Raw genomic sequence first — 17394 nt, forward strand, 5'->3', positions numbered from 1 at the left:
GACGCTGGAAGGTGAGTCCAGTCAGTTCATTTGATCAACTGTAGTTGTCTGGTACTGACCGGACGCTGAGTGGAGGAGCATCGGACGCTGGGGTGCCTGTGTCCGGTCCACTCCAGAGGTTTTAGAGAGGCTTTTTCTTGACCGGACGCGTTCGGTGTGTTCTGACCGAATGCTGGTCAGAGTCTGATCAATCAACTGCAGTCGACTGATACTGACCGAATGCTGAGTGGAGGAGCACCGGACGCTGGGGTGCCTGTGTCCGGTCGACTCCAAAGAGGTTCTAGAGAGGCTTTTTCTTGACCGGACATGTCCGATGGGTGCTGACTAGACGCTGGTCAGAGTTCAATCATAACTTAACGGCTCTCTCTGACATAGTGGCGGACACAACTGATCGGAGCGTCCGGTCAGCTCGCAGAGTAATGACTCAGCCTCCGAACGTTATGTTTTGAATGAGGGGGTATAAATACTTACTCCACTCGTTCATGGGAGGTTTTTTACCCATTTGTTCAGCTGAGAAACACCTTTAGAGTGCAAGAAGAGCAAGTGCATAGTGGGGTGATTGAGATTTGATAATCCAAGATTAAGGACCTCATTAGTGCATAGTGAATAGCAAGTGTGCATCCACCTTTTTCATTAGGCTTGCCTTGGTCAGTGAGAGTTTATGCTTGTTACTCTTGGTGATCGTCATCACCTAGACGGCTCGGTGGTGATTAGGAGCTTGGTGATCATCCGGCGGAGCGTGTGGATGACCGAAGTCATGTTGTGAGCGGTTGTGGACGATTCACCGCGACGGAGTGTCAAAGAATCGGCCCGTAGAAAGCACTTGATCTTTGCGTGGATCAACGCGGGTGCTTCAACGAGGACTAGTGGGGAGTGGCGACTCTCCAATACCTCGGAAAAACATCGCCGTGTTCTTTTCCCTCTCTTTACTTTGAGCACGTGTTGAACTTAACTCAATAAACAAACAATAACTACTTTTTGTGATGGCCGCGAAAGTTTGAGCGTGACGCGTGCCAGTGGGCAACCAAATAACCTCCATTACTTGCATCCATTCGCTAATAAAATAAGTGTGGTTAACACTATATTCTTTATGAAATCAGGATTCGTTTGTTTTTTAGGTGAGAGGTCCCCTGGTCTTGCTAGGCCAAGAACCGAAGTAGAGCGAGTGTATCGTTCCTTACATAAGTTTTTTCTTTGCTTTTACGAGGGAGTGAGTTTGACTTATCTGCGCTGACGAGACGAGACAAAAGAGAACTAAAATAATGTTACGATGATGTATCATGTGGAATGATGTTTACTTGGACAAGATGAAACAAAAAGGCCTAACAATCAGAGTGTAGAAAACCTCTAAACCCAAAATCTGCCCTTAAACCCATAATAAAACCGGCGAGCCAAACCCAAAAACAAGCAGCAAAACCACCCATACTCGCAAACAACGGAGGAGAGCACGGGCTCACGGCGGAGCAAACCCTCTCTTCCTCCCCTCCTCGTATATTAACCCCAACTCCGCCTCCCTTCCCCTCTCTTTCCCCGTCTCCGCCTCGTTCCCCCAGATTCCTCCGCAGTCCGCACCGCCATGGACGACCTCGAGCAGGCCATCCTGCTGGCCTCCGACTCGCCCGCCGCCGCGGCGGCGTCCCCGTCCGTTCGCGCGGAGGCTCTCGCCTTCTGCGCCCGCGCCCGCGACGAGTCCTCGCCGTCGTCGCTCCTCCGCCTGTGCCTCTCCGGCATCGCCTCCTCCCCGCACGCGCAGGTCCACTTCTGGTGCCTCCAGTCCCTCCACGACGCGCTCCTCCGCCGCCGCCTAGTGCTCCCCGACGACCTCGCGCTGCTCCGCTCCTCTCTCCTCTCGCTGGCGGTTTCCTCTCACGCCGCCTCGCCGACGTTCCTCCGCAACAAGCTCGCGCAGCTTGTTGCGCTCCTCGTCCGCCTGGACTACCCCCATGTCTACCCTTCCTACTTCCTGGACCTGCTCCCGCCCGCGCCGCCGCAGCCCGGCCCCACGGACATGTTCGCGCGGGTTCTAATCTCCCTCGACGACGACCTGCTCTCCCAGGAGTACCCCCGCACTTCTGACGAGGCCGCCGACGCTATGCGGGTGAAGGATTCCATGCGCGCGCAGTGCGTGTCCCAGATCGCCAGCCACTGGCACACTGCCGCCGTGACCCTCCGTATAGCCGACCCTGCGCCTGCGGCGGTGGCCCTTGAAGCGGCGCGCAGGTGCATCTCGTGGATCGATGTCGGACTAGTCGCCAATGATGTGTTCGTTCCTCTACTCTTTGACATTGCGATGTCGCCGGGAAGCGCGCCTCCACTTGCTGCTGCAGCGGTGGGGTGCCTTTCTGCTGTGGCGTCGAAGAGGATGGACTCAAGGGCGAAGGTGGGATTGTTGAGGTCACTCCTGGCTGCACAGCAGGGGCTTGGTAGCCCAGACAGTGGGTTGAAGATGGCATCCTTGGTGACAGCATATGCTGCCGAGGCTCTCGAATGTCATCGCAGGCTTGGTCCTAGTGATGCTGATGGAGCTGCAGCATTGGAGATGCTGGAAGAGGTGCTACCAGCTGTATTTGCAGCTGCAGAGAGCGGTAACGATGAAGATGTGGACTCTGGTTCCGTGCTTGAGTTCTTATCTGGCTATGTGAGCATAATGAAGGCACCGTCTGAGAAGCTGTTGGGGCACTTGGGACGGATCTTGGAGGTGGTGCGGGTGCAGATGTCATTTGATCCAGTATATAGGGGGCATCTTGACGTGCTTGACAAGATAGGGAAGGAGGAGGAGGACCTCATGGCGGAGCGTCGGAAAGATTTGATTGTATTGTTCCGGAGCATTTGTCGTGTTGCACCAGTTGCCGCTCAGCTGTTCATAAGAGGGTTGATTGTGACAGCTCTCTCGTCTGCAGAAGCTAGTGTGGAAGATGTTGAGGTTGCTCTTACCCTGTTCTTCCGGCTTGGAGAAGCTGTGGGTGAGGAGGAGATTCGGACTGGGGCAGGGCTGCTAAGGGAGCTTGTGCCCATGTTCCTTTCTGCGAGGTTCTCGTGTCACACACACCGCTTAGTTGCATTGGTGTATCTGGAGACAGTTACCCGCTACATGAAGTTCATGCAGGAGCATGTGCAGTATGTACCACACCTGCTTGGCGTGTTCTTGGATAACCGTGGAATACACCATCAGAATGCCCACGTGAGCCGTCGTGCAGGATACTTATTCATGAGGGCAGTCAAGTCATTGAAGGCAAAGCTAGTGCCTTACCTGGATACCATATTGCAGGTCTTTCCTTATCTCTGTTGGTTGGTAGAGACGTAACTTTTATGCTATTCTAAAGCTAATACTATGTATCTGTGAGTTAGCAGAGCCTGCAAGATGTACTAAGTCAATTCACTTCTATGGATTGGGCAAATAAAGATACTAAATTTCCCAGCTCAGAGGACGGCAGCCAAATTTTTGAGGTGCATTGTTTATTTTTCTTTATAGGTTAACTTACCTGTGCCTATTTGTTTATGTTTTGTGCAGTGGAAATACTAACTTGGACCAGTCACTCATGGTTTAATTTCAGGCTGTTGGATTATTGATTGGCATTGAAGAGGTATCACCAGAGAAGCAGGCTCAGTGCTTGACTGCTCTTCTAAATCCTCTCTGTCATCAGGTGATTAATTTTCCTTTTGCTTAATATTATGGCATTAGTTTCACTAAAGCATGAGAGACTTACTGATGCGGGTAACATCCCCCCAACCCCCCAGATCGAGTCGCTTATTATGGATGCCAAAGCACGAGGGCTTGAGGAATCATCACCAAGAGCTATTAGTCTTCAACAAATTATTGTTGCATTGAATATGGTCAGCAAGGTAATTTGCATCCACCATTGCAAGGATGCGTATAAAATATTCTCTAAAATGTGGTATTGACACTATGGGAAACTGCCTGTGGTCGATTTATTCTCATGTAATAATTCTTCTGTGCATGAAGTTGTTTACACCTCATACTTACTGTTTCTGTACACTGCCTTTTTTAGGGCTTTAATGAGCGCCTTGTGATGGTAAATAGGCCAGCTATTGGGGTCATGTTCAAGAAAGTAAGTTTTGTGAACTTGCCTATATTCCACATATTGTATGGTTCTGGCTTGTTACCATGTAGCATCTGGTATATGCAACTAGCCAGTGGTGGAATTAGTTTTTAGCCCTCAATTACTACATGTTTAAGTAGCCCCCACATCTGTGGTCTTCATTCTGCCCTTTCTTCTGATATAAATTGTTTTTATCATCTTCTCCCAGACCCTTGATGTAGTTTTGCAAGTCCTTGTTTCATTTCCTAGCGTGAGATCTCTGCGATCTAAGGTAAATCTGAACCTGTTCCTTAAGCATCTTTGTAACTTCCGTGCTTTGATAACATGATTAACCATTCCATAACTTCTCCATATGCTTGAAATGCAGGTCATATCATTTCTGCATCGTATGATCGAGATATTAGGTATCTCAGTGCTTCCATGTATTCCAATCGCACTGAGACAATTGCTTCTTGATAACGAGGTATTTCAATTATATTTTAATGACAAGCCTCTGTTTTCTTGGTTTTCTGCTTGAGAGAGTCTTGCTGTATAAATAATAGTGTTAATGGTTTAAAAAAAATCGGTTTTCAGCCTTTAAAATGGAAAGGTAACCAAAAGGAACTTGTTGATTACAAAGTGAGACCATTGAGCCACACACAGGATTAGGCCATAGATAGCCATTAGCAATTTCTTAATTACCCCTTCTCTACTTTGTGAACTGCATGTTGCTATTTCAGGCAGTGCCTTAATAACAAAGCACTCTTTCCATTCTGAAGATTTCAATGTGCTCCTAAAAGTAGTCTTACTTGCCCTAAAGAAATTAGAATAAGTTACTAGAGAACGTATTTGTGTTTTTTTTTCTGGTGGCCAAAAAGCATAGGAACAAATCCTCTGCACCTCTACGGCGCTACCCCCATGTTTTCCTCTTTCTCTGCTCATGGACATAAATACAACACCTATTGGCTTCATGGTTTGTTAGACTCTGCCATACTCAGATATGTCTGTTTTCTTGTAAGTTCCATCACTCGCTGCCTGACTGACTCCTATGTTCCGTTACTTGCTGCCTGACTGGCTTCTTTGTTCCAGCATTGCTTCTTTTGCCTTTTGTAGTAGGAAACACCATTATTAGTACTATACTGATGTGGAGCACAGGTTGAACTACAATAGAAGCACCATTCCTGCACAATTGAGTTAGGCAAAGTTCATTCAGGGGTTGTCTTAGGGTGCTTAGACTACGGGTGTGATCACTAGGGCAGGGCACTTGTTTCGTGTCACGTAACTATCTCCCTATAGGCAGTTAAGACAACTAAAAATGTGTGATTCTAGCCTGTTATTAGCCTTGAAAGACTTCTAGTTTGTCTTGTTTCTTTCTCCTTTTCTATCTTATTGTTAATTTTATCTTGCATCATATTTCAGTTCTCACAGTATTATTATTTTCATACAGGCTAAAGGTATGGTGGAATTTCTCGTATTGGTAAACCAAATAATCTGCAAATTTAAATCGTCGGCTAGCGCCATATTGGAGGAAGTATTTCCTACTATTGCAAGTCATTTGTCTGTGATATTATCACAAGATGCATTTTCAGCCGGTCCTGCAAGCAATACCGAGGTAATGTTGATTGCCTCTGTAAACAGGCCACTGTGTATATTACTTTATTTTCTAGCTGCTTATACTTAGTATACTTTTTTTTATGTTTCTGCTTGTCTCCATATTGCAAGAATGCTAATGCCTTTGAAATGTGCTAACTTTGGGGATATACTAAATTATTTTGCTATTTTTTTATGTTTTCCTACTTATGATAATGCAACTCTAGCTATAACATGTGGCAAATGCAATACAGTTCAACAAAGCAAATATTTCTTGCACGATTCTCAATACTCACTAAAGGAACAAAAGTGACATGATACGCACTCCACTTTACGTGGTATGGCTAGTGTGATAGGCTGTTGCCTAATATAAGTTCTTATCTATTTACTTGTTTGTTTGGCATGAATTCCATTAGCTTAGGTGGATAGGGTTGTCCAGGTACAGCCGTACAGGATATATTTCTTTTTGTAATATATTTTCGTCTCACCACTACAGGAAATGCGAGAACTGCAAGAGCTGCAGAGGACATTATACACATTCTTGCATGCTATGGCAACGCATGATCTTTCTACAGTCCTCCTTACTCCTAGCTGTAGGCAGTATCTGGAGACCATAATGCAGTTGCTTTTATTTACCTCATGCAAACATAAAGATATACTACTACGCAAGGTGAGGATTTTGGTTTAACTTGATTTTTATCTTCTTTTAAATCTATCTGCATTCTCGAGCTCGACTATAAGTTAAGCCGTGGACACCATTTACTCACACCTTGGCCATGGTTTCTTAGGCATGTGTACAGATTTTCGTGAATCTTGTAAAAGACTGGTGCTCTAACTCTGAAGATAAGGTAATCCTGTTATGTCATGAATTTTTTAACTATCATTACTTGACATTGAGTTGGATTGCTCATTGCTCACATGGTTCTTCCTTTGTTACTCTCTTGTTTCCTCAGCTTCCTGGCTTCCGAGTATTTATGATTGAGAAGTTTGCTACTAATTGCTGTTTATACAGTGTCCTTGATAAATCATTTGATTTACGCGATGCAAACTCGGTAAGATATTTCACCTAGCTACTATGGGAAGTGGCAATACTTACATTTTCTGTGTTGATGAAAATGGACCTCCATTTGCCCTTTGTATTTGGCTTTGTTTGAATCATAGTAGCTTCCGTAAATGTTGATAGGATTTATAGGTAGCTTTGTGCCCAGTGCTAGTCTCACAAAAGGGTGAAATCAGTGAGTGCCTGACCACTGTCTAATAACTTAAGTTAACTTGGGTTAAATGGCAATTCCAATTTCAGCTGACATTACCTTTTCAGGTTGATTAGGGCATATCTGTTCTCCGCATGTTTGGCAACCCACAGTTGTGCTGTTTGGATACAAGAGCTAATTGCTAGCTAGCTAAAAATTAGATAAAATTAGCACTAGTGCATCCAAACAGGAGGGCTCATAGGTCGGCTAATTTTTTAGTCAAGCCTTCAACTGGTTGTTAGCCAACTAGCTAGCCATAGTTTATCCAAACAGGCCCTCAGAATGCCCTGTTTTGTCAATTTAACAGCATTGTGAATGTATTTTTGGCTGGTGGATTGATACTTTTCTTCAACAGCTTCATTCATTTGACTTGTTTCTTTCTTTATAGCTTGTCCTTTTTGGTGAAATTGTGCTGGCCCAGAAGATTATGTATGAAAGATTTGGGGAGGATTTCGTTGTGAACTTTGTAGCAAAAGGTCTTCCTGAAGTTCACTGCCCACCGGACCTAACTGAACAGTACTACCAGAAGTTGAAGGTATGCTACTTCTCTCTTTAACCTCACCTGGTTTGACATTTGTCTTGATATGATGCTTGACATTACCATATGGATCAGTTTTTCTTAAATTAGTGAACTCAGATGTGGGTAAACTTTGTTTCTGTGCTGTTGAATATTCATAGTCGGATGCTTGTCAGCAAGGATCACAAAACAAATGGTGGTTTGCGCAGTGAACATTAATAACTTAAGTTCAATGTTAATTGAGTGAATGAGTAGCCCATCTACTGTTTGCCCTATGTTCTTTTTGGCAATTTCATTGTTAGGTGGAATTGTGAGAAGTTGCTGACCTGTGGGATCTTAAATAGCAAATTTCTTTTGGATTGATTAAAAAGACTGTTTCTTGTTGTAATGTGTGCCTTTCTGTTTTGACAGGGAAATGATATCAAGGCATTCAGGTCATTTTATCAATCGCTTGTTGAGAAGATAAGACCACAAGGGAATGGGAGTCTTGTTTTCAGATAGCATCGTTCTTTCATTTTCAATATGTTTTCCACCAAAAGACTCCTCGACTATGTTATTCAATTATAGGTAGTTATTACTATCCTTTTGTTTCTTATTTTGCTTTTTGTATTCTTTTCTGATTTTTTGGGCATAATTCCTTATAATTTGCAGGCTAGTTGTGCCATCAATGTACATAGAGCTACCATTTCTGAGATTGGAAGGTAATCTCTTGCCTCTAATGCAATTCAAGCTATCTACCTTTTTTTATCCATCTCTTTTGGTTATAACTCTCCAAGGCGTGTTTTGTTGTTCCTATGCATCTTCTCGGGTACTTTTCCTGTTGTTCTGAGCATTCAACTCGAGTAGTTCAATATGTGTGGAGTCATTCAGCGACTCCATACATTTGTCTCCCAGTGGCAGAAGCACGTTGCTGCATGCATTGTCTGGCTTTAGATTTGTGAATTTGTGACCCTAATGGCTATTTTAGCTGGGTGTAACACAATTGGCTAAATGCATCATTTGCTTTTACACCACCACCGAAGAAAATTGTGCGATTTCACTCTTATTTCTCAGTTCAGTTTATTTTGGCTACATGCAATTTATCATAACTTACCCTTGTGCTTTGCAGATGTTTTACTGCGGCATTATCTTTACCAAGTCTGGCAACCATGGTGGCCTCCTTATTCATTGTATTCTATCTAAGATGCAGGGGAATTCATCCCGCAATAGTTTCTCCTAAGAAGGAAATACAGGGTTCTATTTTCTTATTTTGGCCTTTCTCCCCAAATCAGTCTGTTATGCTGTCTGGGCCTGAAATTTTGCAAGGTACTTCCAGTGAACTAGTTGGTATAGGGGCAAAAAGAGTGTTGTGTAGGCTGTGTTTTTCCTGACAAAAACTGTCGCACCGCCTGTTGTGTTGTGAGTTGTGTTATACCAAATTTTGAGAAACGGCAGCGGTTTTTGCACCCCCTATTGCCATCTGGGGTGATGTACATATATTTTTTGGTTAATTCTCCGATTTGCGTTCATAAATTATTTTATCGCCAACTTCTCCAATCTGATGATGCAGTGATGACAGAGCATGTCATGTTGGTGCCTGCAAATGTTATATCTCATGGAGAATTCCATGATCCATGTTGCAGTTGTTTCAACAGTTGGAAGTTTTGTTGATCTGTTCCTATCTTAGCCCATCCTGTTCGGTAATGGAGCATGTACAGAACACTAAGGTCCATGTTAGGCCTGCCTGTTATCTCTTGCCCAGGTTTTTAACCACTAGACTAGAGTTTAGCTTTTGAAGAACTTGGCTCTCGATCCCAAAGTTGCTAAGTGGAAAGAAGAGTGATGTCGATGATGTATTGTTATCCTAAAACTAGGTCTGATTGGAGAAGCAACATGAGCCTTCATTCAAATAGGCTGCTTCTACGTTAGTTTATTTTGGGCTCCAAAGAGTGTGAGCTCCTAGAGTGTGTTTATTTTGGGCTCCAGAGGATTTGAACTCAAGAGTGTTTGAGCTGATATTTTTCAGGTACGGCGTTAAAATATTAATAGACTCGATCACATTACAAAACTGCAGGACTGCGACATATGACTAGGCAGCATGTATATAGCTGTGGAGTGTCCGGCATGAGGTTGGTCTCCATTTTTTTTTCTTTTGTCCTAACAAAAACTTAGGCCACGGGGACACACCTGCGTGCCGGAGACGGATGCACACATGACATATCACGGGTTAATCCAACTATTTCTGGTGTCCTTCGGACTGGAAATCCGTATGAAATATCGGCTTCACTGCCATAATACTAACGGGAATCTCTTGTATGTCTTTTTATGGTGTGGGCATGAGTTGTCAACCTCAACTCATCTATGCCGGACCATTTTTTTCCCCATAAGCCTCTCTATGTCAACGCGGCTCAAGTCCGTGCTACAGAGAAGCGACAACAGAAACAGTATTAAGCTGCACCATCACTTTTTCCGCCCACCGCAAGCTTGCTTGTCGAGAAAACGAGAAAAAAAATATCTGCATACTTCAACGTCCTTTCAGCGAACAAACAGTATTTTTTTCTCACAACAAATCAGCGTAAGTACCGATATAAGCTAAATTTCAGCGAAACAAACAGGGCCGAGCTAAAAGAGGTTTTATTTTCTTTCCTTTCCTTTTTTTCTTCGAAAGGGAGAAAGAGGTGTGTTACTTGGATATCACTCCGCAGAATTTTTGTCACAGAGGAGCCCTAACAACCATTAGCGGTGTTATTGTATTTGGCTGCGATCGTCTTGTCTATGACTAGAACTCAAGGCACACCTACCATGACCTACATGAGGTTGTTGACATGCAGTGTATAGGAAGTTGGGAGCAGATGCTGCTGAGCCGATAGTGAAAAGATAATCAAGGCACAAAAGCATGCGTTGACCTGAAAAAGTTTACACTAACAATTAATAATGACTATATATGCCAAAGGATGTTGCTGAGAGCAAGTATAATAACAGGCTGTAAATTAGCTAAATGCTGAGGTGAAGAAGAAAGGGAAGGAGAGAGAAAAAGCAAGTTGTAAGCTTACAGCCGTTTTGGGCATAAAAACCAAGAAACTGCGAGAGAGACAAGTGAGTCATGTATTAACAGTGAAGATCTAACTACTATATGAGTGGGCTAAAAGAAGGCTACAAAGAGCCTTACAGCTAGTAAGCCGGCTGTATTATTTGGAGTTAGGTTACTTAAATGCCTATATTTAAAACATAAAGCCTCTGCTTTTGGCCAAAAAAGATCAACTATGGCAGGATAAAATAACTGGCGTAGAACTAGTCTGGAAGAAAAAAAAAAACTTGTGCGTGCGTAGGTAACATTTTCTTCTCTTGTTCAAGTTCAAATGTCAAGTAAGCTGTCTATTTAAGAAGTGAGTATCCCCATTCAAAAATCAAAAGAAACTGCCGGTATTCAGTTCAGCGTATATGCTGGTTGACCAAATCAAGCTTTATCTAATTTAAGTAATCAGGCTAGCTAGCTAATGTGGAACATTGCTTGCTTGTAGCCGACAGACTGAAATGCAACAGATCAACTAAGAGATTCCCGGGTTGTAACGCGTATGCAAATTAAGATTGATGCATCATCCCAACCGAGCTGCATATCTACAGGGGATATCGAATAATCATCACTAATATTATCCAATTCCCATTTCTCAGCATGAAGAATCCTGATGCAGAATATGCTCACGTCGGAGAGCATGAATGATCCATAGTAAATCACAAGGATTTTCATTCAACAAAATCAAGAGCCCTAGCTACTAGGTACAATTTATTTTGGCTCCTAGCTTGTTCTGATATCAAGGGCCATTGATCTAGAATGTTTAGCTGAAATGACAGGCGTTCAACAGGAGTGAATTTACCATGTATTTCGATGCCATGATAGTTTTTTGTTGAAGTCATTGTTCTAAAGGCAACAAGGCGACAAAGGGCGAGCTGGGTCTGCCCAGACGCCTAAGCCTTTGAAACAGATGTTAAACCGTTGAAAATTGAAGTGCATGTTGGAACTTAGCATGCAAATATATGCTCATGACAGTGATTTGTTAGGGTGGCTCAGATATTGAAAGTAAATAAGCATCACTTCCAATCTTTCATCATTACACAATTTGTTACAGTACAGATGGGTCATTTATCCATTTTCTGAAATAACATTAAGAGGCTTACTAAAAATCACCAGGGAGGGGTGGAACCCTGCCTTGTTGATGGAGACTGCGATGCGAGGCCTGGGTCTCTTGAAAACCTTGTCTTGGGAGTGCTTGCAGATGGGGTTGAACCTCTGTAGCTTGCACGGAGAGATTCATCAATGGTGTTCGAGGACTTCGCCGACTTTGAGATGGCATTCCTGACAAATTTTTGTGCAGCTGGTGAGAGGGTTCTGGGGCTTGCACTGCCTCCCCTCACAGGGGATGGTAAGGGCGGCCTATGGAAGATCTTAGAACGCTCCTTTATTTTCCTAGCAGCATCCCTTGAAAGCAGGTGTGCCTTGACATCACGAGCAGGAGGTGGTGGGATCTTGAAATGTGCTCTCTCACTACCACCTGGTGTCTCATCAGGGTCCAGCCTCAGCGGCGTTCCATCAATTTCACCCCATGTCATGAACGGCGACTCATCCACACCAGGTGCCGGTGATGGTGTCCTCACAAAACTATATCCATTGTTGGCCTTTTTGTCTGACTCAAGATAGAAAGGGCTCGGCGTCTTCCTCAGATCCTCCAAATCATACTTCTTCAACTTGTCAGGATCATGGTAGGCCATCCCCCCTGGAGTAGAGCCTGCAACTAGCGCATACAATATGGCAGCCTCCTCCTCCTTGGGCCTTGCATCATCAGCCGTGGCTCTGCCATGTAATCTAGTGTTTGATTTGTCTATCTCCTTGGTCATCCCCTTGATCCGCTCTGCACGCTCATCCTCTGTGAGAGGCGCTTCCCCACGGTCAGCCGGGTAATACATGAGCAGGTTCTTTGCCACGAACTTGGCGCCTTCAAGTGTACTCGGTGGTTGCCCTGATGTACCATACCCATCTGTTATCCTATCGAGCTTGGCGTCCTCCAACAATGGTTTATTCCCCGCCTCGGCAGGCTCCAGTAGGTGGGCGTAGCGCTCGCGGCGGCGTTGGTTTACCTTGTCTAGAATGCGAGAGAAGGACTCGTTGTCCTCGCTGGTGAAGTGGCGGAAGAAGCCGTCGAGGGAGAGCGCGTCCGTGAGGTCGTCGTCCTCCTCCTCGGGAGCTCCCACGCCGCCGGCAACGGATCCGGCGGGGGTGGTGAGGAAGGACGGGGAGCGGAGCGCAGTGGAGGTGGCCGGCGTCGGGGTGGGGACGGGCCCCGTCCCACGGCGCTGGAGGCGGCGGCGGCGGTCCAGGATCTTGAGCTGCGCATCGCGGAGTATGAGCGGGTCGCGGGACCGCACAGCCTGGAGCCAATCGAGGCGGTCGCGGAGGCGGGGGAGGTCCGGGAAGAAGTCCCGCTCGATGATGCGCTCGATGGCGGCGACGTATGTGTCCTCGTCGAGCACCTCCGGCCGGCGGCGCTTCGAAGAGGCGGTGGCGAGGGCGGAGGCGGTGGAGGGGGTCGGGGAGGGCGGGCGAGGGGTGGAGGGTGCGGGTGTCGGCGACGGCGACGGCGACGGCGAGAGGCGGCGGGGCGAATTGCCCGGCGAGCGGAGCATCGCGGCGGCGATGGGACTAGGGTTAGGGATTGGAAGTCGGCCGATTGGGGAATCGGAGAAGGGAAGTTGACGGGTTTGTGTTTTGCACCCTCGTGGCCTCGACTGCGGTTTCGGTGGGGGTATACGAGCACGATACGCGGCAAAAGGGATTTACGCACATCTTCTCTTAATACGATTTACGCACCAAAAGCGAGCCAGTGAGTGTGGCCACGTCGATCGCCGTTCCCGGCCATCGGATCGGGCATGTGGACGGCCCAGGTCGAACCCCGATAACGCGGGCAGGTGGCCAGCGGCCCCAGCGCGAGCGGGGTGCGGGCGCCGCCTGCGCCGTTGCTGTGGCGTTCCCGGCCATCCCTGGCGGCCGTGCCACGGTCACAACCGAGCTGCGCACCCTGCGTGCGTGCTGCGCTCTGCTGTGAGCTCGTGGATGAGGAAAGGAGAATAGAAGCTTTTCCGGGTTCCCAATGCTAAACTCCTGACTCATTAAAACAATTATTGACAGCACATCAGAGCATGTTGAGAATAAGGAAAAGTACATGGGCCTAGGTGCAAAACGTTTGTCCTATTAGGTTTTCCTTTTTCATTCGGGTTTTAATCAGCTAAAAGTTTAAAAATCTATATAAAATCATACAAAATTCATAAAATAAAATAAAAACAAGTTCTATTTTGTTTCTCATAAATAGAACTATGCAATAGATATATAGGCCATGTTCGCTTGAGTTTATTCAGAACTACTTTTCATCTATGGAACAGTATTTTTCTCTCACAATATTTCAGCATAAGCATCAACATAAGCCAAATTTTAGCATCAGCGAACAGGGTGATACTCCTTCCGTCCATAAAAGAATGCAATTCTCGTTTTTTGAGAAGTCAAATAGTTTGAACTTTGACTAAATTTATATAAAAAAGTGTAAACATTTATGATACAAAGTAAGTACCATTAGATTAGTTATAGAATATATTTTATAATAAATTTATTTAGAGACATAAATACTAATAATTTTTGCTATAAACTTGGTCAAACTTGAACTTCTTTGACCGACACGCATCCCATAATTGCATTCTTTTACGTACGGAGGTAGTAATATCGCACACATTAGTGCAGCTTCAAATATTCAACACTAACAATTCAGTTTCTCCATCTATATCCATTTCACATATTGAAGTATTTTTATCATTTACCTTCAGACACTCATGCTCCAAATTTCAATTGGCATCTGTATAATAATATTTGCGAAACCAAATCAACCAAAGGTTTATTACCACCGGTTAAAATCCATGCGTGTGTTCGTGCTCTTAAATAACCACGTCTATGAACGTTGTTGGGCATTTACAAAATTCAAAAAAAACTTGCAAATTATATACTTCATATAAAAATTGCTTATATGACTAACACAATATATATAAATAACATCCATTGTTGTAGGGCTACACAGGTAATTTAAATACATACAATAACATTTGTATATATTCACGTGAACATAATTTCCACCGATAATCGTTTCACGGACGTTTTGTTGCAAACCATGACACCTAAGCGAAAATAACGAAGCCAAGTAGCTTAAAAAAGCGTACTTCTACCTGCATACAATTATTATTACTCTGTACATGAAATAAATTATGTATCAACTATAATACTTCGACATAATACAGGCACTGCACGGCAAGGCCGCAACGGTTTTTAATACATTTCTTGGCATACTGATTTCAGAAAAGAAGATATTTAGTATTCTCTTCGTTCCAACTTATAATACGTTTTTGCTTTCTTAGATACATTGTACTTACTATATATATAAAGACGTTTTGGCTTTTCTAGTACAGTGGTGGAACCAGAACTTTTGATCAATGGGGGGGCGGACAATACGATGACACCTCGTAAACACGATAAATATGTACAACAAGTATATGTCTCAATAGCTTATCAACATTTTTACATATATATTTAGTACTCATAACGAAAAACATAATATTTATCATAAAAAGAGTGAAATAATAACTTTTTTTTACTATGCAATTGATGTTTTATAGCCATTTTAAAAAATCCACTGTGCTTGGGGGGGGGGGAGGAAGGCCCCTGCTGCCCCCTGGTTCCGCCAGTGGCTAAGCTACTTAAATATACATTATGTTTATATATATATATATATATAATGTATCTAGAAAAACCAAAATATCTTATAATTTGAAATGGATGGTGTACCATATAACATGTTAAGGAGTGTATGTTGCACACATTGTCTTTTCATCATAAGAAACACTTCGCATAATAATTTTTAAAAGCTAGGACCAAAGTTTGTTTTTTAGTCTTACTAGGTGAATGTCCGTATGTTGCAATGGAAAAATAATACCGTGGTAATATAAGTATAAATGTGCATTGTACTATTACCAAAAAATACAATAAAAGCTTGATGTTCACAACGTCACTATTATATAGATCATTGTTATAGATTGGAGCTTTGTTGTGGTACTCTTAAAGAACAGATAGATGATGTAGTGATGACAAAGCCTGTTATTTGCTATTGGTACTTGCAAATGCTATCGTCCTGTTCGCTTGGCTTATAAGCCGTATTTTTTCAGCTAATGAACAATATTTTCTTTCACAACAAATCAGTCAACACTACTTTCAGTCGTGGCTTATCAGTCAAGCGAACAGAACAATTCCATGACCCATGTTATTGAACAGGGCAATTCCATGACCCATGTTCGATAATGGAGCACGTACAGAACACTTCAAAAAAAGGGGGGGGGGGGGGGGGCATGTTAGGCCTGCCTGTTATCGCTTGCTCAGATTTTTAACCACTACAGTATTAGCTTCTGGAGAATTTGGCTCCCAATCTCAAAGGCGCTGAGTGGAAAAAAGAAGCGCGGCGTCTATAATGTATTGTAATCATAAACCTAGCTCTGGGTGGAGAAGCAACATGAGCCTTTATATGTTGGGAAAATTGGTTCTGTAGCATCGAAAGGTTACGTCCTCCGTAAAATACCATTGAAAGAGTTTGGCTCCGTAAAATAGCACTAAAGTTGTCACCGTAAACTGAAAATAGCACTCCGTCAGGTTTTACACTTAGGAGCGTTAATTTGATCTAAACTCCAAAAGTTAGCTGACATTTTTACCCTTCCTTATCCTCGTACGGGAAAGTGAGAGCCGCGCCGCGCTCGGTTCTGCCTGCGGAGCGCCGCCTCCGCCCGTCCGCCGGCCGCCTGGGAGCTCCGAGGGCCTCCTGCGCCGGCCGCCGCGGCTTCCTCTCCGCGCGTAGGTCGCTCCCCGTGTGGAGGCTGCGCCGTCCGCCGCGGGCTGGTACTCGCGCGCAGGCCGTGCCGCCTGCGCCGTCCGCCGCGGGCCGTTCGTCGTGCGGAGGCCGCGCCGCCTCCGCCCGTCCGCCGGCCGCCTGGGAGCTCCGAGGGCCTCCTACGCCGGCCGCCGCGGCTTCCTCTTCGCGCGCAGGCCGCTCCCCGTGTGGAGGCCACGCCGTCCGCCGTGGGCCACTCGTCACGCAGAGGCCGCACTGCCTGCGCCGTCCACCACCTCCTCCTCCTCGACTGTGTGTTGCGCCGGCCGTGACTACTCCTCCAGTGCGCAGTGTCCGCGCCTGCAGAAGCTCGGTATCTCTGTGTCTAATCTCGGCCCCGTCTGTGACGTCTCCATTTTTTCGGAATCTCTCGAGTGTCTCGACTACAGCGTCTTGGACACCGGGAAGCTGGAGATCAAATCCCCAATGCTCAAAGCCTCCACCAGTTTGCTGTGTCCGGGCGTCATCTTCAGTCACTATATATCATGCACTCGACCTTTCTTGGAATACTCATATCATCCACAGGATTGATGGAGAGATATGATTCTGCCAAGGGGCTGATAGTTTCTCTCGCACTTCATCGGGTAATTTGTTTATGCACAAAATTTCATGACAAATTCAATGTTAAATGTTATGTCTGCAAACTAGAGAAAAGATTTTACAATTTTGTAAAAGGTAGCCAAGCTGAACACAATGTAAAACTTGATAATTTTGGACACAACTTAGTGAAAACCCCTGCTGCTTGCCCTGAAGCCATTACTTCCCTATCTTTAAGAACCGTAATAGCTATTCTGAAGACACGAGTTAAGAGCAACTTTTCTATCATTCTATTCTTATAATTCATCAATAGGGCCAATGTTAATTACTTTGTTTCAAGAATTAGAGCTGAAACATTGGTAATTTTGCAAATAAAACTACTGATAATTTGCTGATTTCATCTTCTCATTAAACTTAATGAAAATTGTGCATATGGCAGGAAATAGCTGGATATGTGACCTTCCTGCAGGAAATGGATAAGCTTCCAATATGTGAATCCCTTATTATTAATTTCA

The 17394-nt window shown here is 44.7% G+C and overlaps 2 protein-coding genes across 2 annotated transcripts; one reads left to right on the top strand and one right to left on the bottom strand.

Annotated features, from left to right (window-relative positions):
- The first annotated feature begins 1433 nt into the window (after positions 1-1433).
- On the top strand, positions 1434-8989 carry LOC136550375 (exportin-T-like). The gene is made up of 15 exons (XM_066541923.1): positions 1434-3268; positions 3352-3447; positions 3555-3644; positions 3739-3843; positions 4011-4070; positions 4270-4332; positions 4429-4524; positions 5488-5652; positions 6127-6300; positions 6419-6478; positions 6584-6682; positions 7269-7415; positions 7809-7964; positions 8049-8098; positions 8506-8989. Exons 1-13 carry the CDS (start codon positions 1577-1579, stop codon positions 7896-7898), a joined length of 2937 nt encoding a protein of 978 aa, XP_066398020.1. The 5' UTR covers positions 1434-1576; the 3' UTR covers positions 7899-7964; positions 8049-8098; positions 8506-8989.
- A 2470-nt stretch (positions 8990-11459) lies between these two features.
- LOC136552691 (uncharacterized) lies at positions 11460-13177 on the bottom strand. The gene has a single exon (XM_066544254.1). The coding sequence runs from the start codon at positions 13053-13055 to the stop codon at positions 11559-11561; it is 1497 nt and encodes a 498-aa protein (XP_066400351.1). The 5' UTR covers positions 13056-13177; the 3' UTR covers positions 11460-11558.
- Between the last annotated feature and the right edge of the window lie 4217 nt (positions 13178-17394).

Source organism: Miscanthus floridulus, chromosome 4 (genome assembly GCF_019320115.1).
Source record: "Miscanthus floridulus cultivar M001 chromosome 4, ASM1932011v1, whole genome shotgun sequence".
Lineage (NCBI taxonomy): Eukaryota > Viridiplantae > Streptophyta > Magnoliopsida > Poales > Poaceae > Miscanthus > Miscanthus floridulus.

Bases quoted from the DNA above. Each gene is read 5' to 3' on its own strand.
- LOC136550375 (XM_066541923.1), top strand. From the start codon at position 1,577: ATGGACGACCTCGAGCAGGCCATCCTGCTGGCCTCCGACTCGCCCGCC. The intron at 3,645-3,738 runs GTGATTAATTTT...CCAACCCCCCAG, and splicing joins TAAATCCTCTCTGTCATCAG to ATCGAGTCGCTTATTATGGA. The intron at 5,653-6,126 runs GTAATGTTGATT...TCACCACTACAG, and splicing joins GTCCTGCAAGCAATACCGAG to GAAATGCGAGAACTGCAAGA.
- LOC136552691 (XM_066544254.1), bottom strand. From the start codon at position 13,055: ATGCTCCGCTCGCCGGGCAATTCGCCCCGCCGCCTCTCGCCGTCGCCG.